Here is a 23,132-nt window from a genome sequence, read left to right on the forward strand (position 1 = left end):
TCCCAGGGACGGGGAAGCCTGGTGCGCTGCCGTCTACAGGGTCGCATAGAGTCAGACACGAGTGAAGCCACTTAGCAGCAGCAGCAGCAGGCATCCTGTAAGCCTGAGTCCAGCTTTTGAAGATAGAGGGGGAAGGCTCAGCAGGTGGGAGGACTGTAGAAGAGCACTTGCTTTCGTGGCAGTCCTCACCCGCGAGGGGCAGGGTCAGAGCTGTGGACTCGGTGCAGCAGAGCCTGCTGCTGCCCCTAGTTCTTGGGGAAGCGGTTCTCCAATGTCAAGACGTGTCAGAAGCTCCTGAAAGGCTCGTGAAAATGCAGATTGCTGCCACTCCACCCCTGGTCTCAGATGGTGTTGGGCTGGGTGAGGTCCTCGGATTTGCATTTCTAGCAAGTTCCCAAGTAGTGTCAATGCAGCTAGTCCAGGGGCTGTGCTTTGATGTGGCATTGGTTCAGTGTGTGTGTCCTGACTCACTGCCTGGAGAAGGCGCTCCCTCTCCCCCCATCCAGTGCCTCTTCTGCATCCCTAGAACTTGATTAGAAGCTTCCAGAGCCTGGGCTAAGCCCACATCTGTCTCAGCTACAAGAACTCAGGGCTACCAGTACTTAGATGTCCAGACAGCAGCCCTCCTCATTCACAGAGGTTGTGGTTGTATAAGCTGCTGAAAATATCACTCAGCTGTAAATACTAACAAGCTATAAATCACTCTGCAGGCCGAAGAAGCGCCAGCTCAGATGCATGGAGCAGAACCCTGAGTCTGTTTAACTCCACTCCCTGCCCTTTAACTTCCAGGTTGTGGAATGTGTCTCTGGAATTTGAACACCTCCCCTGCTCACTCCCCTCCCCCAGGAGGCCTTTTTGGCTTATTTTCTCCCCTTTTTCCTCCCACTGCCCAGATATGGCTGAAGTATGTATGGAATTCAGAAATTTTAGCTTGAATTTTAAGTAAGTTTAAGCGTTTTGGAGTCTTTTGTTTTTAGAGGTACCGCGTTTACAGGGTCACAGTTGCACAGAAGGTCCGCCTTCCTGCCCCCAATGCCAGGCCTCTCCTTGAGTTGCCTTCGCCATTGAGCTGTTTCGTAGCTGTACTTGCTTCTGTGGAAACAAGCCGGACAGTCTCAGGTCATGGAGTAAAGAAAGCCGAGTTGGGTCTGTGGAGCGAGAGACGCAGGAAGATCCCAGGAGCTTGACCCGGGGCCCCATGCCAAGAATTCTGATGGCCAGATAGTAACGTGGAAAAGACGAGGTCGCAGGTCAGATCCAGGTGGGGAGGATAAGTAAAGCTCAGGAAGGGCCAAACTCAGGGGGGTGCTGCGGAGGGGGTCCTGTCAATCAGAGCATCCTTCCTGGAGAGGGAGACTTGTGTACCCAGGTTGCCACGCGTGCATGGCGACTCAAGTGGTGGCGGAGGTCGGGCCACACGTGTAGTTTCCCTGGATGCAGACCTTCCCCAGCCACCTGGGCTTTTGTAGAGTTCACTTTTATGACTCTGGCATTTATGAGTGAACACCTGTCTGCTTCCTTATGTCCCATAGAGGAGGGCAGTGAGTGGAGTAGGTTCTCGGGGTCCGTGGAGCTTGGTCTGGCAGCGGATGAATTGAGGACACCTTGGGTATTTTGGCAAAGCCATCCTTCACACACCAGCTGTCACTCACCGGCACATCCGATTCCCTTTCCCCTTGCTTCAGGGCCCACTTTATTTCTCCCGCGAGTCAGTTTAAGAGATTCAGTAGCAGAGGTTACTGGGAAAATGAGTTGTCGGGTATCCCAACATCAGGGGTAATGAATTCTATTTCTCGTATCCTATACTGTTTACATAGACCTATCAATTAATATTTGAGTGTAACTTTTCTAATGAGAGGGTCATTACAGCTGCAGAGTAGAAAAATTTCCACATTGCTCCAGCTGGAGTTTGAGTCTTGATTTTTGGTTCTGTTTTATCTTTCAGCTATATTTCTTAATTTCATGTTTAAGAAAAAAATAGAATGGCTTAACACATGAATGGTTTAAAAAGTCAAATCATAAAATAACGCCTGTAAATTAAGGCCCGTTCCCAAGGGGCAGCTGCTCTCAGCTCTCCTCTGGTATTTATTTTCCTATCTTCTCATAAAATGCTGATAGTGCTGTTTCTTTTATTTCTCTATCTCAGACATTGTCTCTTTACTTCCGTAGAGTTAGTGCCTTGTTTCCTGTTCCTGCCTCTTCCTCTGCACGTTTCTCTTCCCTCTCATCTTACCAGTGGGGCAGTGGCATCATTTTTCATTAGAGCAATGTTTATTGTTGCATTATTAGGACTGTATAAATGTTTGTGTCAGTGGAACCAAGTAGTAAAACATGGTTATGTTTCCTTTCTTGTATAACTTTTTTTATTTTCCAGGGAGTAAATGCATGGCTGTCTTAAAAAAAAACAAAAACAAAACCAAAACCACTCTCTTAGTTTTCCATGTTCCTATCACTGCTTTTTACTAACTTCTCCAACGAAGAGTGAAGTGGTCAAGCGCAAGTGAACTATGGGCTGTCCCCCCTTCGCTCTCCTTCCCTCCCTCCCAGCCTTCTCTTCCGTAGCCCGCACCTGCAGCTCCGCTGTGGATTGACTGCTCTCTAGGTCTCCTGTACAGAGGTCAGCCTCAATTCTCTGTTCACCATGATTCTCGCAGTTCTCTTCTTTTCTCTCCTTTGTTGGATTTTTGTTTTCAAGTTCTAACATCCTCTTTCTTTTTGGGTTTTTTTTTTTTAATCCAATAGCTTCCCCAGAAAAGGGACTGTTGGGGGGTAAATTTGCTGTCACCTTGCATCTCTGAAAATGCATCTATTCTCTTTCACCTTGATGAATAGCTGTGTGCAGTGCTGTGCTTGGGCTGGTATAAAATTCTGGTTGACGTGGCTTTTCTTCAGAATTTCAAAGGCGTTGCTTCATTGTCTGCTGATCTTCCCGTTTTAATCTCAAAAACCTGAGATGTCATTCTAATTCCTGATCCTTTTTTGTGAAACTTTTAACCTTCCTGGAAAATCCTGTGTTCTGAAACTAATGATGATACCCCCTGGTTTGAGTGTTTTTTTGTTCACTGGATACTGATTTGGGCCCCTTATAAGGAAATTTTCACATTTTATATCTCCCCTGCCCCGCCTCGTTTTCTCTTTTTTTCTTGGTGGAACTTGGGTTACCTTGATGATGAATGTGCTAGACTGATCCTTATTTTTCTTATCTTTTCTTTCTGTCTTAATGGACTTTCTGTTTTAATTTCTTAGATATTTTCTCAATTTTATCTTCTAACTTTTCATTTTAAAATTTTTGTTCACTTTTAATTTCTAAGAGTTTTTTCTTGACTTCTACTTAATCTTTTTTTATACCTTCCTATTCTTGTTTTAAGGATACAGTACTTTCTCTCTCTGAAGATATTTGTGGTTTTGTTTTTATTTTTTATTGTTTTTATATAAATTTATTTTAATTGGAGGCTAATTACTTTACAATATTGTATTGGTTTTGCCATACAGAAACATGAATCCGCCACGGGTGTACACGTGTTCCCCATCCTGAACCCCCCACCCACCTCCCTCCCTGTACCATCCCTCTGGGTCATCCCAGTGCACCAGCCCCAAGCATCCTGTATCCTGCATCAAACCTGGACTGGTGATTCGTTTCATACATGATATTATACATGTTTCAATGATATTCTCCCAAATCATCCCACCCTCGCCCTCTCCCACAGAGTCCAAAAGACTGTTCTATACATCTGTGTCTCTTTTGCTGTCTCGCATACAGGGTTATCGTTACCATCTTTCTAAATTCCATATATATGCATTAGTATACTGTATTGGTGTTTTTCTTTCTGTTTTTATTTGTCTTAAGCTCCGTGTATTGTTTGTTTCCTTTGAATTCCATCATCAGGGCTTTATTTTCTGTCTTTCACATTGGAAACTTTCTTCAAATCCCTGATGTTTTTCAGCAGTCTATTCTTATTTGGGTGAGGCACTGAAAACTGACGGGAAGCTCTGTGTATGTGGTTTGGCTTGTCAGCTTTCGGGCTTTACTGAGGTTTATGGACGGGACTCAACTGTTTACCCCGTTGTTGGTGCTCTTTAGTCAGTCCAGTCGCTCAGTCGTGTCCGACTCTTTGCAACCCCATGAATCGCAGCACGCCAGGCCTCCCTGTCCATCACCATCTCCTGGAGTTCACTCAGACTCACGTCCATCAAGTCGGTGAGGCCATCCAGCCATCTCATCCCCTGTCGTCCCCTTCTCCTGCTGCCCCCAATCCCTCCCAGCATCAGAGTCTTTTCCAATGAGTCAGCTCTTCGCATGAGGTGGCCAAAAGTACTTTTAGGTTATTTCTGTTGGATTGGTTCACTGACCCAAAGGATAATCTTTCTGCCCTTGGGAGTAGGGCGAGGATGGATAGTAAGTCTGGGCTGCATGTCTTTGGGGAGTAGAACGGGGGAAGGAGACCGGTTCTTATCCTTCATACAATAGATGAACACTGAATCTGCCGTATTTGGTGCGGCGCCTCATCCTGCTGGCCATCCCTTGTGTCTCTGGAGTGTGGGGTCTCTCTAGTTCATTTTCTCCAGAGAATAAACCTCCTGCTAAGACGCAATGGGTAGAGAGGACAGGGAGGGAATCGACCTGCCTGTGCACGTAGGTTTAAGGGATCTCGGAACCAACTTTTCTTATTCCTGTTTTCAGAGTCCGTCCTCCCTAGACACCTAGGCCTTCCCATTTCTCAGTCTGCTAGCCATCATCCTTGGAAGGGTTAGCTTTCCATGCTTTGCTAGGCAGTTTATGTTCCTTTATCTGCCTTTTGTTGGTTGCTTAAACAGACCTACAATTCTGTATATTTTTTAACTTTCTATTTTGACATAATTTTAGACTTAAATTTCCAAAACCAGTGCATAGTTTCTGCACACCCTTCACTCATAGTCATCAAACACTAATATTTTGCCACCTTTCCTTTATTCTTTTCTGTGTGTGTGTAAGCACACAAACACATATACATTCATATTTATGTTTTTTTTTTTCCTGAACTATTTGCAAGTTACGGATATGAGGCACCTTTACTCCTAGATCTTTCTCAGAAAATCACCCAAATTATTTGTAAATAAAAAGTGATACAGTATGATTATTTAACCTATAGATCTTGAGCTTCCCAGGTGGCGCTAGTGGTAAAGAACCCACTTGCCAGTGCAGGAGACATAAGGGATGCAGGTTCAATCTCTAGGTTGGGAAGATGCCCTGGAGGAGGGCATGGCAACCCACTCCAGTATTCTTGCTTGGAGAATCCCCATGGACAGAGGAGCCTGGCCGGCTACCATCCACCGAGTCACAAAGAGCCGGACACCACTGAAGCAACTGAGCGCACACAGACAGACCTTATTTAGATTTTGTCAGTTATCTTCATTATGTCCATTGCAGCAGAAGATTGCAGGCAGTCATTGTGTTCAGTTGTCATGTCTCTTTAGCTTCTACTAGAACAGTTTCTCGGGTCCTTCTTTGTCTGGCATGACAGTGGCCTTTTTGAAGAGAACATGTCACTTATTTTGGAAGGTATCCTTTGATTTGGATTTGTCTGATGCTTTGTGTTAAATTATGCATTCCATTTCAAATTATTGAAATTCAGCTTAAGTATTTTTGGCAGAAATGTCACCAAAGTAACGTTGGTTCTTGGTGTATCACATTGGAGCACACATGATGTCGATTTGTCCCGTTGGTAGTGATGATAACTTCACTCAGAGCTCTCTCCGGTGGGAAGTTACTTCTTTCTTTTAGAGTGTCTTGTGAGGACATACTTTGAGACTGTGTAAATATCCTGTTACTCCTCAAACTTTTACTAGGGTTAGCATCCACCAATGATTTTTTGTCTGAATCAATTGTTATAATGGTTGCCAAATGGTAATTTTAATTCCCATTCTCTATCTGCTTTTGAGAGTGATTTTTATTCTTTAACCTGAGGGTTCATGTCTTTTAATCAGTGTTGGAATATTCTGCGTCATTTTCTTTTTGAATATTATGTATCTGTCATTCTCACTGATCTTGGAATCCTATTAAATGCATGTTAGACCTCTTTAATTCTGTTGTTGTGTCTCTCAAGTTTGGGGTTTTTTTCCCCTTATGTTTTACACGTTTTTAACTCTTTGTGCTGCATGTTGGAAAATTTTTTCTCATCTATTTTGCTCTTTTCTTTAGCCATGTCCAATGTGTTTTTACCCATCCAGTGGGATTAAAATTTCAGTAGTTATTTCTAGAAGCTCTGATTATTTTTCAAATCTGTCTGCCTGATCTTTTTTCATAGTATCTTTTTTCCCTATATATTTTCACTTCCCTCTTTTGTACCTTAATTATTTGAGATACTCACTTTATATTCTCCAGTAATTCAATTTTAAAATTTCTCGTAGCTTCTAATCCTGTCATTTGTCTACTGCCTGTTGCTCTTGTTGCATTATTTCCTTATATGTTTTGTAATCTTGGAATGTGAGTTTCATCTCTGGTGAGGTTTTCTATAGAAATCTTCGCCACCTGGGTGTAAGAAGGTATTTCTCCAGAGAGTTTGTTCTTGTTTTGTGGCTTCTGCCAGATGTTCCAGGAGGTATTGCAGAGATAAATCACTTTTTAACATTAATTTCTCGGTCAGAGGTTTCCATGCTGCACAGGGAGGGTCCATTTAAACCCCACACCAGTACGAGGGCTAGCCTCTGTTGGAAGCATCCCCCGTCCAAACTCAGGTTGAAAAGGACAGATGATTTTCTGTATGTCCACGTTCTAGGAGCGACTTTCGGGACCACCTTTTTACTGATTGTACAGGCCTTCAAGGGTTCAGGCTTGGTATGTAAGTCCCACTGCCTGCTCCCTCTGCCCCCGTGCCCGAAGCCGTGCTCCTCGTCCAACGTGGGTGTGAGTGTCCACGCCCGGCGCCACTGGGCCCAGTGACAGCCTCCCCGCGGTGCCTTCAGCTCTCTTTGCAGTTTGCTCATCGATTTGGGTTCCTGGCAACTTCCCATTTCCTGAATATTTTTTTAAAATTTTGTTATATTTTATCCTACGTTTCTGTCTGTTGTCCAGCAAGAGACGCTGTCTTTTTCGCCTCCCCAGATACGTTGAGCTCCTGTCCACTGTTGATTCCTTGCCTGTTCTTTGTGCCCTGTGGGTTCATGCTCCCCCTCTTCTCCCCCCAGGAGGAAGCAGAGCTAAAACACAGTAGACAAAACATACACCTTATTGGAATTCCAGAGAAGTTAAGAAATGATTGCATTTTAGAGGTTGTTCTTTCCACTTTGAATTGACCTTAATACTCCTGTCAGCTCAAAACTGTACAAAAGCTTTGATTTTCTTGGTCCTAACTGTGTAGGTACTTTGAGCTTGGAGGCCACAAGCTATAACTTAATCTTTCCCAAGAGTGTCTGTTTACCAAGCTAGTGATGTCTTCCTTCATACCATAGCTGACCTCTGAAATACAGTCAGCAGGCCGCCAGCAAACATTTTTATGCCCAGGCCAGAGAAGGAGCCTGTCTTTCGAACTGAGTATTTCAGGTGTGGGATAGCCAGATGAAACTGTAAATTTGTTTCACCTCTCATGAGAAGTAGTGCTTTGAGCCACCGTTAGCATTCTTGAACACTTTGGATTATAGATCAGCCTGTTTGCTTGAATCAGAGAAATTACTAGCTTTTTCACTGAAGTTTTTTTTTTTTTTTTTTTTTTTAAGTGTTTTCAGTATACTTTTTAAGTAACAGATCCAGGGATGAGGATGGTGAATTTGAAGACTGTGTCTTAAGAATAATCCACATTTTTTACTATCAAACGACTGAACTGTTATTTTTAACATACAAAGTTAAGAACCAGTAAAATCAACAACATGTTGTATTTGCTCCTACTTTATTGTATTCACCCATTTAATTGATTAGACAGTATCTTAAACCATTTTACCACAGATGTATTTAGTGAAATTTATTACTTGCAGACTGATATAACTCATGAATTATTAAAAGCATCAGCATATGGAACCCTCTCTTTCTCATCTAGATTCTTTGAATACGGCTTAGGTTGAGCCATTTAACTGGCTTCTGTCCATCCCACTGATGGAAGCCACAGTCAGATGAGGGTTCTTATAAATGATTGGCTTCCTTTCCGAGCAAGAAGAGGATAAAATGTCAGCTTTTTCCTCTACTACCTGAAAAGCAATCAGGAGCAGCCCTCCCGCTCTTCTTGACAGTAGTTTGGCTTTATAGGAGAAGGGCAGGCATTGAGCCAAATGTGAATGTCAGTGCTATAGAAAGAAAAAAGTGAAGTAGCTAAAACTCCGATAGTAACTGGAATTTTTAGAGCAGTATTCAAATGGGTTTACCCTGTAAGCTTTCAGAAAGCTAACAGTAGCTCAGCCTGAACTGCAAGGTTTAATCCCTTCTTTCCTGGTGATGATCCCAGTAAATTGAAGTTACTTACCGAATGTCTCTTCACAGCGATTTGCTCATCTGTAGGACTGGGTTTAGGGGGTAATAATAGTTTCAGAAGAATAGGGTAGTGGTTAGTGACTGATTACCAATTACTAATCAAAGCCATTGAAAAGGACAGTTTGGAATCAACCGGAGTTCCAGACCATTTAGGAGCCTGACATTGTGCTTTCTTATCTCTTTAAAATTTGTTAGCCTTACCTGTAAAATGAACTATTACTTATTTCATAGGATTATTATGAGATAGTAATGAAATAATGTATGTAGGAGCATTTTGTAAGTGGTATTGATATAAGGCTGCTAAGTGTAATGTTCTATCACATGGAAACATACATTCTAGAATTGGATGGGACTCTGGAGAACAAAACTGAAATTTACAGAGGGCATAGTTTTGTACCCAGATTGGCTCTGTTGTGTATTCTCTGTTGTTGAATCCTTGCATCCCCAAAGTAGCATTCTGCTAGCTCCGGTCCTACAGATGAAGAAGGGGAGTCTTGTTTATTTTTAAGATCTGCCTCTCCGTCATCCCATTTCATACATGAGGAAATGGAGGTCTGCAGAAGTGTGGTGACTTGTCTGATGCAGAGATTCTCAGTCCATCATTCCATCTGTTATAATAGGTTATGGTGTTGTCGCAGTAATTGTTTTTGTCTTGCACACAGACTTGGCCCTGAAATTAATCAGGAAATACAATAGCACCTAATTCGATTATTAGCGTAAATATAGAAAGACTTGTGTCACTGGCTTCTTGGTGGATTAGGTATGCTAAATGACCTTCCCAACTGAACAACAAAAATATTGAATGAAGTATGATAAAGCCTGTTGCTAAGCTGGGTGAAAAGTAAGATACTTGTTGACCCTAAACAAAGTGAAGCCAGGTGTCCTGGGAGGTGCTTTCACTGCAGACATTTGTAGAGTTCGGTGGCATAGAGCCTCAGCCTGGTTGACTGTCTGAAGTAGGGAGCAGGGGAGCGGGAGAGAAAGTGTGTGGCCTGAGCAAGTTGGAGAATCTATCAGGAGCTTCCTGGGTGAAGCCAGGGAGCTAAAAGAGCCTCTTGAGGGAAGGGGTGAAGAAGAGCAAGTCTGTATTGACCCTGCTGTTGAGCGCTGCATTCATAAGCCAGCTTCACGTGGTTTGTGGTCCATTCTCGTACTACAAGTGTAGTCCAAACAAACCTTAAGAGGAGAATTTCCTCGAAGGTGGCCCTGAGTTGATAGGGACCAGCAGAAGTAGACACACACCCTCTCTGGAGGGGTTCATCTTCAGTCCAGCTCTCAAATAATGAAAGTGTCTGTGGAAAATGAGCAGCTCACTGTGAAAAACAAAACAAAAACCCCACAATAAGAAATAAGGCAAACCCTATAAAGAAATAAGGCAGTATCACGAGCGAGAACCAGCAGAAACACAGCTGCAAGGCTTGGGCAAGCTCCAGAAGACAGTGGAGGACAGCGAGGCCTGGCATGCTGCAGTCCGTGGGGTTGCAAAGAGTTAGACGTGACATAGAGACTGAATGACACTTTAGATGATTAGATTCAAAGAAATGGTTCGGAATGCAGCCCAAAGAGACAGAAAATATTAAGGAATTGAAGTTACATGGAGAACAGAGGGACAAGGTCCAACATACGTCTAATCAGAGTTCTGGGAGGAAGAGAGAGACAATGGAAAAGAGGCCCATTTTTGAAAGAATAATAGCTGACAATTTTCCAGAGCTGTTGAATGATAGTAGATCTCAGAGCTAGGAAGACCAGCAAACCACAAGCAGGACAGTCGTAGTGAAACTGCAGTGCATTGAAGAAAAAGGAGCTTTTAAACACATCTAGATGTTCAAGCTGGTTTTAGAAAAGGCAGAGGAACCAGAGATCAAATTGCCAACATCCGCTGGATCATGGAAAAAGCAAGAGAGTTCCAGAAAAACATCTATTTCTGCTTTATTGACTATGCCAAAGCCTTTGACTCTGTGGATCACAATAAACTGTGGAAAATTCTGAAAGAGATGGGAATACCAGACCACCTGACCTGCCTCTTAAGAAACCTGTATGCAGGTCAGGAAGCAACATTAGAACTGGACATGGAACAACAGACTGGTTCCAAATAGGAAAAGGAATACATCAAAGATGTATATTGTCACCCTGCTTATTTAACTTATATGCATAGTACATCATGAGAAACGCTGGGCTGGAAGAAGCCCAAGCTGGAATCAAGATTGCCGGGAGAAATATCAATAACCTCAGATATGCGGATGACACCACCCTTATGGCAGAAAGTGAAGAGGAACTACAACGCCTTTTGATGAAAGTGAAAGAGGAAAGTGAAAAAGTTGGCTTGAAGCTCAACATTCAGAAAACTAAGATCATGGCATCCAGTCCCATCACTTCATGGCAAATAGATGGGGAAACAGTGGAAACAGTGTCAGACTTTATTTTTTTTTTTTTGGTTCCAGAATCACTGCAGATGGTGATTGCAGCCATGAAATTAAAAGATGGTTACTCCTTGGAAGGAAAGTTATGACCAACCTAGATAGCATATTAAAAAGCAGAGACATTACTTTGTCAACAAAGGTCGTCTAGTCAAGGCTATGGTTTTTCCAGTGGTCATGTATGGATGTGAGAGTTGGACTGTGAAGAAAGCTGAGCACTGAAGAATTGATGCTTTTGAACTGTGGTGTTGGAGAAGACTCTTGAGAGTCCCTTGGACTGCAAGGAGATCCAACCAGTCCATCCTAAAGGAGATCAGTCCTGGGTGTTCATTGGAAGGACTGATTTTGAAGCTGAAACTCCAGTACTTTGGCCACCTGATGCAAAGAGCTGACTCATTTGAAAAGACCCTGATGCTGGGAGAGATTGAGGGCAGGAGGAGAAGGGGACGACAGAGGATGAGATGGTTGGATGGCATCACCAACTCGATGGACATGGGTTTGGGTGGACTCCAGGAGTTGGTGATGGACAGGGAGGCCTGGTGTGCTGCAGTTCATGGGGTTGCAGAGTTGGACACAACTGAGCGGCTGAACTGAACTGAAACACATCTAGAGGAAAAAGAGGCTGACAGTGAAAAGGTCTGGCTTGCTCCTGTGACCCTGAGTTAGTCTCAGTGGCTCAGTTTCTTTGGATGTTCAAGAGTCACAGTACCTGTTTACTCTAGTCCACCCAGATGTGGTTAGACCCCTTCCAAGACCAACGTACAGAAAACTGATTAGTGAGGACATTACTGTAAATAAATTGTAGGAATTCTAAGTTGATAATTTAACTGTCTTCATTAGTTGTGTCTACAGCACTGAAAGGGATTTCTAGCCTTCGATTTTCATCTCTCATGTGTCTGTTTAATGTCAAGTCAGGGAGATTTAGCCATCAGCATTCTCCTTATTTTTCAGAGCGGTCAGGTATTTTTTAATGGGTGGGATGAGGCAAAGACGCAGTGCAACAAATAGACTTCAGGCTTGTCCCTGAATCTTTTCCCTTTCAATGTTAAGAGAGCCCACTGGCACACATTCTTGAGGTCTCTCATCCTCCAGCTTCCCAAGTCAGCGCACACCCAGGGCAGTGCTGTGCTGCAGAGAGAAGCTGCAGAGGGTTAATGATTAAGGCAACGTGGGCCACGTTACTGATTGCCCCTTTCAGATCTCCCAGCACCCATTAACATAAATATCATCTCACCATTTTGGACAGGGGACACCACCCTTATGCATGTTAGTAATGTGATGCTAATGCTTAACCCTTTCATTGCCCTCTCTGCTTCAAAGGCCTTGCCCTGTGTCCATTGATAGGGAGGCTGTTTGAACCTCGAGGCAAAAATGAAAGGGTTAACTCCTTTTGGTTTTGCCCTTTGACCACTTCAGGATGAGAGGCATGATGAAATACTTTTCAAAGTCTTCAGTGGAAACACATCATGCATAATTGGAGCAAAAAAGAATAAATCAAAGCTTTCCCCCCCCTTTTAGTCTGGTAATTCATAATTGAAACCACATTGAGGTAAGGGTTGATAACTTCAAAACAACCATGAAAACTGCCCTTTCGATCAAGGTAGGGATAGGTAAGGCTGCTCATAACCAGGGGATTTGAAAGCTTCTGTGTAACAAGTCTGTCCTCTCTTCTTTTCCTTTCTCCTCTGACTTCTCACTTTTCTGTTCTGGCAAAATACCTTCATTTAAATCAAATATGGGTTGACTCAAATATCTGCTTAATTCTCTTCTTGTCCCATGACGTTATACATAGTGACATTAAAAAAAAACTCTGCTATAATAGGGATTAAATTTTGGATCATCCTGCTTTGAACTTGATTCCTTCTGTTTGGGTTTTGCCTGATGTAGGTTGAGAGAGTCCTTTCGTTGATATTAGAATGTGTATTTTATAATCCTCCTGTAGTTCCAGCAAGACCCTTTCAGAATGGCTCTAGCAGCTTGCCCACCAGCTTCCTCCACTTTCTGTATGGTAGGTAACTTTGGCCAGGATGGTTTTGGTTAGGCTCACGTAGGACTCCCATGACCTTTCAACCAAGAAAGTAAAACAGGATTGCAGGAAGGGCCCAGACAACTTGCCTGTGTGTGAGACTGCCAAAGGCACACCTAATTAGTTGAGTTGGAATCCCTTGCTTGAAGGAGAATACCCCTTTGAAATGGTGGTGGACTTTAAGCCTGATCTCCCAAGGCTTCTCTTTCAAGAGATCCTGCCACCTGAACCCACAAGTCCGTCTTGCTGGTTGGTCTGTTCGATGTTAATTCATTCACCAGGGAGCTCCAGGATAAGAGATGCGATAGAACTTCTCGAAAGTGGGCGTGGTGATGTGACAGTTGTCATGGCTGTCGTGGATTAAGTTAACAGTCTGGGTTTCTCAGCTTCCCTGAAGAATGTTTGTTCTGAGTGAGGAGTGCAGTGGGGGGAGGGTGAGTGGTGGAGGAAGGAGGTATTTGGCCTCAACGCGCCGTGCACGCACTCCTCCTCTGGTATCGCCTCCCATCTTGGAGTGAAGAGTTTCACCCAGCGTACCCGAAAGTTCCTTGAGAGCCAGGGTTCCGGGCTGCAGCTGCGGTAGCGGGGCTCTGCCTTCTCCTCTGGCCCCTCTGTCGCTGGGTGCCTGGTTTTGTGCCCCATCGTGCCATGATGGAGATTTAATCAGGCCGCCGAGTTAATTGCCAGTGCTGTTTGCCTTTTCCCTGGCAGAAGTCAGAGTCTTGAGTAAATTATGGAGGTTTAAATTTGCTTGATTTCCTGCAGAAAGTGGGGTCAGGAGGTCCCAGACTGTAGACACTCTCTTTGGTCAGCCAGCAGGGGGTCAGTCCTTAACGGTATTTCAGAGGTGACTAAACGCTGTTTTTGAAATGTCCTTCTCCAGTAAGTTTTTTTTTTCCTCTGGGGGTTGGTCTGTTGACCTTACCCTAGCGGAGTGGAGTGTCTATATAAAGGCGCAAACCCCATTAAAGCTGCCTTTCTCCTCCCTGTCACCGGGCTCCAAAGGCAAATGGAATCATGTTTGCGGACGGAAAGGCACCCAGCACAGAAGCCCAGCTGCAGATCAGCATTTCCTGTTTCTGACCTTTTGAGACACAACGTGAAGGTAGCTGTGTTAATTTTTCAGTAAAACAATACTCTGGACAAGAAAGCTTCAAAACAGATCAACAGAAAACCAATCATGAGACTTAAAGAGAAACTTCTGTCGAATGGGCTTTTCATGATGTGGCTTTAGTCTTGAGTCTGAGGTCCCTTGTCCGTGCTCCCCTCCCTCCCTCCTCCCAACCTTGGCCCTGGCAGAGTCTGCCCCTGGCAGGCGAGGAAGCAGGTCTCAGCACTTGCCACTCAGCTTGCCCTGTGGCTGTTTGATTAGCTCCGTCCCCTCCTTACCTCCTCCAGGAAGATGGAGGTAACTCTGTGGATCTTCCTGGGCCCAGGGGACTTGAGGACCTTGTTTTAGTACTTGTTGTTTGCGTTATAATTTGTCTTTTACCTAGCTGTCTTCCCTACCAGATTCTGAACTGTTTGAGGAGAAGGAGTTTGTCTTTGCGTCTTTAACCCTATTCTTGGCTTATAGTTTATGCTCAGGAAATGTTGACTGAATGAATGAGCACCAAAAATCATGCCGATGAAATGATTCCTGAGCTGCTAATACTGTTGTTTTGGCAGATGAGAATATGAATTGGAGCGAGCTAGTTTTTTGTGTTTGCTTTCAACTACCATTCCTAGTTTCCCTGATAGCTCAGTTCATTCAGGGCTTCTCGGATAGCTCAGTTGGTAGAATCTGCCTGCAATGCAGGAGACCTCGGTTCAATTCCTGGGTCAGGAAGATCCCCTGGAGAAGGGACAGGCTGCCCACTCCAGTATTCTTGGGCTTCCCTTGTGGCTCAGCTGGTAAAGAATCTGCCCGCAATGCGGGAGACCTGAGTTCGATCCCTGGGCTGGGAAGATCCCCTGGAGCAGGGAAAAGCTACCCACTCCAGTGTTCTGGCCTGGAGAATTCCATGGACTGTATAGTCCACAGGGTTGCAGAGTCGGACACGACTGAGCGCCTTTGACTGTCATTTCACTTTCCGCATCCCTGGAGCTCTGTGTTGAGCCCTGGGCTGAGGGCGCACGTGCATGATCTGGAGGGAGGTGCTGTCAGGCTCTCCATTTTACAGGTGAGGAAGCTGAGAGTCACAGGAGGCTTTCCACACCACAGTAAATGTCAGCATCCAGAGTCACACTCTCTATTAAATATCCTAATACACTTCTTCAGAATACTTAGCACGATAAGATTGTGGATGCGTATTTTAAAATGAATGAACTAAGTTGGAAACCGTTTCCGAGCTTTGATGTCACTCATTTGAATGTACATTAGCTGTTCACACCCATGCACAGAGAACAGAAAGAACACAGTTTAGGCTTCGTCATTTTTAAACAAGTTTTTGTTGAGTCGCACCAAGCACTGTGCTAGGTGCTGAGTGTTAATAGCGGTTATGACTCTGGTTTTCATGACGCTTTCAGGATAGCTAAAATATAATGAATAGGACAGAAAAGAGAAAAACTTTGAAAATAAAAAGTGTATTTGGAGAGGAAGAAGAATCCAGGAGAATCCAGGTAAACCAGGACCCCAGAGCATGGTGAGGTGAAGGTAGAGAGGAAGAAGGGATTCATTTAAAATCCTAGTGGCTGGAAGATAGCTCATGATCACTTAGCCACCTCCCACCCTGCTTTTGAGACCTGCAGAAAGTGAATCCCAGGGAAATTGCTGTTCCCATAAGACCATATGTTGGCTTCCTTTATCGAGTGTTTCTATGTGTCGGGCACTTTACATTTATTAGCTTGTTACTGTTATTAACAGCATCTAGATTGTTAAGAAATAATAAGTAAGACATGTTAATAATTTAATTATTGTGTTAAGTAACACTACCTAGAAAAGAGCTTCCCTCATGGCTCAGTGGTAAAGAATCTGTCTGCAGGGCAGAAGACCTGGGTTCGATTCCTGGGTCAGGAATAGCCCCTGGAGAAGGGAATGGCTACCCACTCCAGTATTCTTGCCTGGGAAATCCCATGGACAGAGGAGCCTGGTGTCCATGGTGTCCCAAAGAGTATGACACAACTGAACGACTAGCACTTGTACTTGCGCCTAGAAAAGTTGTAGTTTTAACGTGATCTTATAGATTCAGAAACTGAGGTGCAAGAGAGGCTAAGCGCTTTGCCCCGGCCACACAGCTGGTAAGTGAAGAGCCTGGGTTCTGATTAAGGCCACGTGATTCTAAAACTGACCTCCAGCGTGCTGGCTCACTTTTTGAAGGCATTTGCGTCAGCGTTGGTGGCATGTCCTACAGCAAAGCGTCAGGCTCGTAACACGGTGGACTCATGCTCAGCGGTTTCTGTGTCGCCTCCACGTTCATCTCAGCGCCTGCGTTTTATGGCAAAGCGTTGGCAAGATTTCAGAGCTTGTTGCGCTCCTTTACGTGCCCTGTCTCCCCCAGTATGCTGCCGTTTCTGCTTCTCCAGTCTTCAAGCCCTGTTGGCACACAAGTGAGCGGTGTGGAAAAACTGAGAGCCAAGACAAGTTACTGTCCGTGTCCCACCCACCCTTCATCTCCTCCTGCATCCCATAACCATCCACTTCCCGAAGGGAGCTGGCATACGGGATGAGACAGGATCTGTTGTCTTGCCAGAGACTTCGTTTCTTCTCCTGGCAGCGCTGTGAAACCAGAGCTGTGATGCCTTTCGGGGGGTTTAAATTCCAAGGGATTCGTTTTCTGAAACCAAGCTTTGCCTCTCAGGGAATTTTCCCCTCTTTTGAATGTCATAGAGGCATGCAAATGTGCTGGCGTTCCCCACTTCTCCCGAAGAACAGACCTCGTTTTGTTGGAGGTTTAATAGTTTTTCCTCCTGTGTTAGAGGTGTATTTACCTTTTTAAATTTATGTGCTCCCTTTGTGTCAGTGTTATGTATTTGGTGTGTTTTTATTCCATGTACCCTGTGAAATCATAGTGTTTAGGTGGGCTCTTACTTATTGGCCCAGATTTGATCATCAAGAATCAAGAAAACCTTCAGCATTTCTCTTCTCTTCTCTCCTCAGAGAAGAGCTACAAGTAATAAGCTCTGGAGTTTCCCACAGTTCCAGAGTCTGTAAATGGTGATGCTTAACTCAAACTGGGGAAGGACCGTGAAACACCACATCCTGGTGTTCTGGAGTCAGACAGCCTGGGCGCTTTCCTGCTCTGTCATGTATAGGTTATATGACCATGAACATCATTCACTATTTCTGCTTTCCTTTCTGGACTGGTAAAAGCAAATGATTAGACATCATTCACTATTTCTAATCCCACAGTTTCATCATCCGTAAAATGAGAGTGGTAGCCATCTATTTTGGGGTTGTCATGAGGCTCAAATGAGATAATATGTGTAAAGCACAGTGCCTCACAGTAAAGTCGTTCAGTCTTTACTGAACTCTTTGCAACCCCATGGACTATACAGTCCTTGGAATTCTCCAGACCAGGATACTGGAGTAGGCAGGGATTGAACCCAGGTCTCCCACATTTCAGGCAGATTCTTTACCAGCTGGGCCAGAAGGGAAGCCCAAGAATACTGGAGTGGGTAGCCTATCCCTTCTCCATCAGATCTTCCTGACCCAGGAATCGAACTGGTGTCTCCTGCATTACAAGCAGATTCTTTACCAACTGAGCTATTGGGGAAACCAAAATACTTAGTAAATCTTGACTATTTTGACATCACATATTAAATTATTTTACATACTGCTTTAAAAACCTTTTTTTCTTTTCCATTTAAAATGGTAATTTTCAAGCACACGAGTTTTGTATTGAGAGGGGTTGATGAGTGGGCTGGGTTGGTGAGGGCAGAGAGACCACGAACCTTGGTGATTAACTGTGACTTAGTAGCACAGGGCTACTTCCTGACTTCCATTTCCATACAAGTCAGGAAACTGTGATGAGTAAGATAGGAGTAGAAAATGAAAAGGTGTTCCTGCAAAGGTGATCGGATGCAGGGTAGAAACACGAAGATCCAGGCCCCTTCCTAAGACCACTGCTTAATGCCCAAGAGTGATATTGTGGAAACAAAAAGTCAGCCTTAGGAAGATAGTCTTTCCCGTTGTGTCTCTTGGTTGTGAAATCTTAATTATGGCCTGTTGTGGACATTTTGGCGTTAATATCCTGATGACATTAGGACTCCAGGAATCGCATTCAGTCTCCTTGAGTTCCCATCCATGTGCATTCCATGTGCTTGTGTGCATTTCCTGCCCCACACTGTCACATCTGGCAAACAGCTGTTGTCATATACGTGGTGATGGCTGTCCGTCAGTGATATGGATGAGGTTGATGGGGGAAACCTTGGAAATCCCAGAGTATGAAAAGACTAAGGAGCGTGAGCAGCCAGAATAACAGGCCATTTCATATTCAGCCTCCTCCTGGTGAAGCTGAAGTTAGGTCCTAAAGTTAGACTTTTCATGTAAAAGCACATGAATGTAACTGTAACTCGTGCCACTGAATTGTACACTTAAAGATGTTTGAAATGGCAGGTTTTGTGTTGTATTTTACCAGTTTTTAAAATTTAACCGTGTAACATACCAAAACCCATTGTATACCTTAAATGGATGCATTGTTTAGTACATGAATTATTGGGCTTCCCCTGTGGCTCAGCTGGTAAAGAATCTGCCTGCAATGCGGAAGACCTGGTTCAATCCCTGGGTTGGGAAGATCCCCTGGAGAAGGGATAGGTTACCCACCCCAGTATCCTGGCCTGGAGAATTCCATGGACTGTACAGTCCATGGGGTCGCAAAGAGTCGGACACAACTGAGCAACTAAACCACCACCCCTCTGCTTTGGACACAACTGAGCAACTAAACCACCACCCCTCTGCTTTGGACACAACTGAGCAACTAAACCACCACCCCTCTGCTTCTTCTGTTGTCTTTGTTTTCTCTGACTTCTTGTTTTTCTTTTTGTTCATTTGTTTTCTATTGTTCATGCTGAAGATGTTCTTGAAATGTCTGATTCTAGGATCTGTGGAAGCTCTAAAAAGCTGATCAAAAGCTTTTTGTTTAAGAGAAGCTTGTTACCTGGAGGGCTTTGCTGTGAGGTGATGGGGCCTCGCTGTAAGGTGATGGGGCCTCGCTGTAAGGTGGTGGAGTGGCAAGTAAACCACATGGCTGCTAGTGTTTGGGTCGCTAGAGGGGGAGGAAGCTGTAGAGCTCATCATTCAAAATTTAGGCTCTAACTGCATTTCCCTCTCTTCAGTACCTATGTTTTCATGTCTAGAGCTTTAGGTTTTTCAGAGAATCAACCTCCCTTCTGTAGCGTGGGTGAGGAAGAAGCGTAGTTTTCTGGCTGAGTGGGCAGATGATGGGAGCGCTTGTGCCCTGAGCCTGTTGCTGCTCCTTACACGTATTTCAGCTGTTCCTCCTGTGTTCGCCCTCCTCCTCTTACCTCGTGAGGTCCCACTGAGCACAGCCCCTGGGCCATTGTGGGGCTAACAGTTGGGACTTGGTTGCCTTGTTGCCTTGCCAGCCCCTTTGTAGTACTTGGGTTGCAACTCTTACCCTTCTGCTCCGTCACCACTTCTCCAGCCCCTTTCAGTCTTTCAGAAGCATGTTGCTGCTGCTCATCAGCTGCTGTCTCTGTTCCCATTTCATTGTCTGGGTAGATTTATATTTTATATCTATTAATTGCCATTTTAGTGGGTTTGGGGAGGCAATGGACATAAACGCATGTGTTTAATCTGCCATGTTTAATTAGACATTTCCTCTTAGCTGCGAAAATTCTCTGGTTCTTTTTTTAAGGGTATCAGAGCCAAACTCAGTTAAAGAGCATCAGTGCAGATTTTGAGGTGGGGAGGACTTTGAACAGCTGCTTGCCTCTTGGATTGGTCATGGTAAAAACTACATCGAGTCTCCCATGTTCAGGTTTATTGGTGACGCTGAGAAAGAGACCAGCACCATTGTTACTAGATCCTTCTCTGACCCACGTTAATCTGTTCTCTTGCAGAAGTGGGGCAGTGTGAGCAACCCTCTCTTCCTCCCCCTCATCCCCCCGCAATCTCAAGGTTTCACGGCCATCGTCCTCACCTACGACCGAGTGGAGAGCCTCTTCCGGGTCATCACCGAAGTGTCCAAGGTGCCCAGCCTATCCAAGCTGCTGGTCGTCTGGAACAATCAGAATAAAAACCCTCCTGAAGGTAAGACGAGCGGAGAGACGGTGTGTCCAGGAAAGGCCCGGTTTGGACGTTTTGTGTTCGTCTCAATGGGATCGAGTTTTTTTCATGGACAAATGATTTGCAGCCTTTGTCTTAAATGAACTTTCCTGCTTTGTCAACAGTAATGCCATTCCTGAGGCAGCATGACCCTGGTTTTCTCAGTCATCTTGTTCTTGTTCTAGGGTGGCCCGTTTAACTCTTGGCCCATGGCATGCTCTGTAGCCACAAGTGTTTGAGGGCTTAGGAATCAATAGGATCAAAGGCCATCAGCCTTGGGAAAACAGATCTCAGCTTCCCTCAGCCCTCTCAGCTGATTTGTTTACATGAAAAGTCAGTTTAAAAGGCATTAGTTTTCTCCTTCCTTATCTTGGCTCTGATACTGTGCTCTTCTTCAAAAAGGACGGCCTCACCTCTGATGGGCAGAGTCAGCAAAGCACGCCCTCCCAGGCTTGAATCAGCTCCTTAAAGTGACCCCTCGCTGGAAGTTCCCACCAGCTCATCCGTAATCACTCTGTCCCTTGCCTTGGCCACCCCTGTAATCTGCTGACTGGCAGCTCGAGCTGAGCCTGTTTGATTCATTGGATTTGTTTTTAATTCAGGACGCATAATGTACGTTCCACCTGCATTTCGTTTCTCATTCAGTCCGTCTATTATGGATCCTAATCCCAGGGACTTCAAAGCCCCTGCCCTTTATAGCCTATTAAAGCCAGGAAGTTTCTGATGGATTAGAGCAAGGAATGAGTTTGAAGTTTGTAATGTGCACCACTATCACCGATAAGGTCTAGTTTATTGCCTGACAGTAGTATCTGCACTTTTTATGGCTGTTCCCGTTTAATTGGTTATCCTGAAGTCGGGATAGTCAACCTTGGAAACCCCAGTAGTAGATCCCTAGTCTAGGCTGGGAGAAGAATGTACTTCTGTCTGTGAGGCAAATCAGGATTTAAATGCCCTCTTGAGACTTTAAAAATTTTTTCCTTGGTGGGACTTTTGTTCTCTGCATCAGTACTTGCTTTTCAGACCTAGGGAGCCACAGTTTAGTAAACAAAGTAGCTCTTTTACATGAAGGCCCATAGTACATCCTGAAGCACACGGCGCTTAATATCGTTGTTGCTATTATCATCTTTTGTGCCAGGTTGTTTTCCTCCCAACATTCTTGGATTTTTGTTTTGTTTGTTTGACTCTCAATAAAGGGGACAGAAAAGGGTAGAAGAAAAAAGAGGATGTTGGCACCTTCTCAGAGGGAGAGAGGATGAAACTGACGGGAAGGGGGAGGAGGAGGAGGCCGAGGGGACAGAACGGGACAGCAGGGAGGCTCATCAGAGCCCCAGGTCCGCCCAGAGTGAGTGGATCGGAGGCACTGCATTGCTCCTCTGAGTCTCCATTCATACAGGACGGGTTGTGTTTCAGAAGGAAGGCTGTGTGTCCCTTGTTGGAGCTGGAGCAGCTGTGTGTCGTATCTGCAGTGACCCCCCCTGCATGCCGAGGCCACCAGCTTCCAGGGCGGGAGCCCCCCAGCTGCACCCCACCCTCCTGCACAGACAGGCAGTGCTGCTGCTAAATGCAGAAGAGACTTCTCCTTAGAAACCCGGGTTAGCCGCTTTGGGCATAAGGTGACTCATTTAATGTGACTTTGAGTCACTTCTTTGGAGCAAGTATCACTGCAAACTGTGAGAAAAGAGAAATAATTTTCTTCCTCCTTGGTCTAAGGTCCTGCCTACATTGCCATCACTAAAAGCAAGAGCACAAACCTAGGTTCTGGAGTTGGGTGTTCAGTTTTAATTTTTGGTACACCCTACCAAAGTGTAGTGGTGAATGTCATGACCAAGAGTGCAGTTTATTTTTGAAGTATTTTGGCCCTAGAGAGGAAAGAGAGCCCTCAACTGATGAGGCCCAAATTTTGACACATTCAGGGGCTGGACCAGCTTTTTTTCTAACAGTGGTTTTTAGGTCAGGGCTCTGCCTCTGGCGTTGTGGTTGTTTGGGGAGAACATGAACCGTGTTTAATCTTCTGTGGGGTGTTTGTTCAGTTGGTAAATGGGGCTGTCAGCTCTGGCCCTCGTGCCAGCAAAGGCATCTGATTTTTCATGTACGGCATTAGTAACATATATATTTTTTAAAAGACAAGTCCAAGGCTTTGAAATATTAGAGGCAAAAGTGATGTTTTTCACTTTCTCTACATTTACTAAAATAAATATTGTGGTTAACATGTCTGCTGCTGGGAGGATTAGTGTAGGCAGAAATCCTGCCCCTCTACTTTTTTTTTTTTTTCACTCTCCAACCCAACCAAATAGTATTTTCTTTTTGGTTACATTTAAGTCTAAATTGCTGGGTTTGAAGTTTAAGTAAATACTTAGACAAGGCAATAGAAATTTCCAGCGAGCTTTCGTCACGTTGGTTTTGAGCTCTGTCAGACGAAAGAGGCGACCACTGCCCTCCTCCGACCTCAGCTTTTCAGTTTCCCGGCTTGATGGATATAGAGGTTGTTAGGCTTGGCCCCTGGCCTCAGCCTGAAGGAAGCTGTTACATCGTACATTTCAGATAGGTTTAACTCAGCCTTCAGTTTTAACTGATTTCAGTTTTTAAATTTGAATTGATCTCAGGGAACTCCCCTATGGCCACCCCGGCTTCGGGTTGCTACTTCCACAGTTCTTAATAGGCAGGATGGGATTGGCTGAGCGTTTCAGGGCGGTCCGTCGGGATGGAGGCCATCAAGAAGCAGAAGCAGGAGTGCCCTTCCTTCCAGCTGAATTCAGGGACCGTGGGGAGTGAGGGTCTGGGGACCCGCTGTTCACCAGGCAGGTTGAGGACTTCTGGAGGGAGCTCGAGATTTGTACAGAGATAACCTGATTTTGTTGATTTTGTGAATCTGTGGTTGTGTTTGACAGTGATCCCCAGGATGGACTTGGGGTCATCGTCAGACAACCTGAACATTTCGTAGTACCTTTGCCAAGTTGGAGAATTCTCCTAGCTCACATGGCTCCTGGCATCCAACTTGGAGAAAACTGTTAATCAATACATGTTTTTAAAAAAATCCTTAACACA

General features: G+C 44.7%; 1 protein-coding gene across 4 annotated transcripts in view; it reads left to right on the forward strand.

Moving 5' to 3' along the window:
• Positions 1-23,132, forward strand: part of EXT2 (exostosin glycosyltransferase 2) — a 144,122-nt gene that overhangs the window by 70,605 nt on the left and 50,385 nt on the right. For all 4 annotated transcript variants that reach the window (XM_055546930.1, XM_055546928.1, XM_055546929.1 and 1 more), the window contains one exon: positions 19,883-20,072. In XM_055546930.1, the coding sequence (XP_055402905.1) occupies positions 19,883-20,072 (190 nt within the window). The remainder of the gene's footprint in view (positions 1-19,882; positions 20,073-23,132) is intronic.

The sequence above is a fragment of the Bubalus kerabau genome, chromosome 15 (assembly GCF_029407905.1).
Source record: "Bubalus kerabau isolate K-KA32 ecotype Philippines breed swamp buffalo chromosome 15, PCC_UOA_SB_1v2, whole genome shotgun sequence".
NCBI lineage: Eukaryota > Metazoa > Chordata > Mammalia > Artiodactyla > Bovidae > Bubalus > Bubalus kerabau.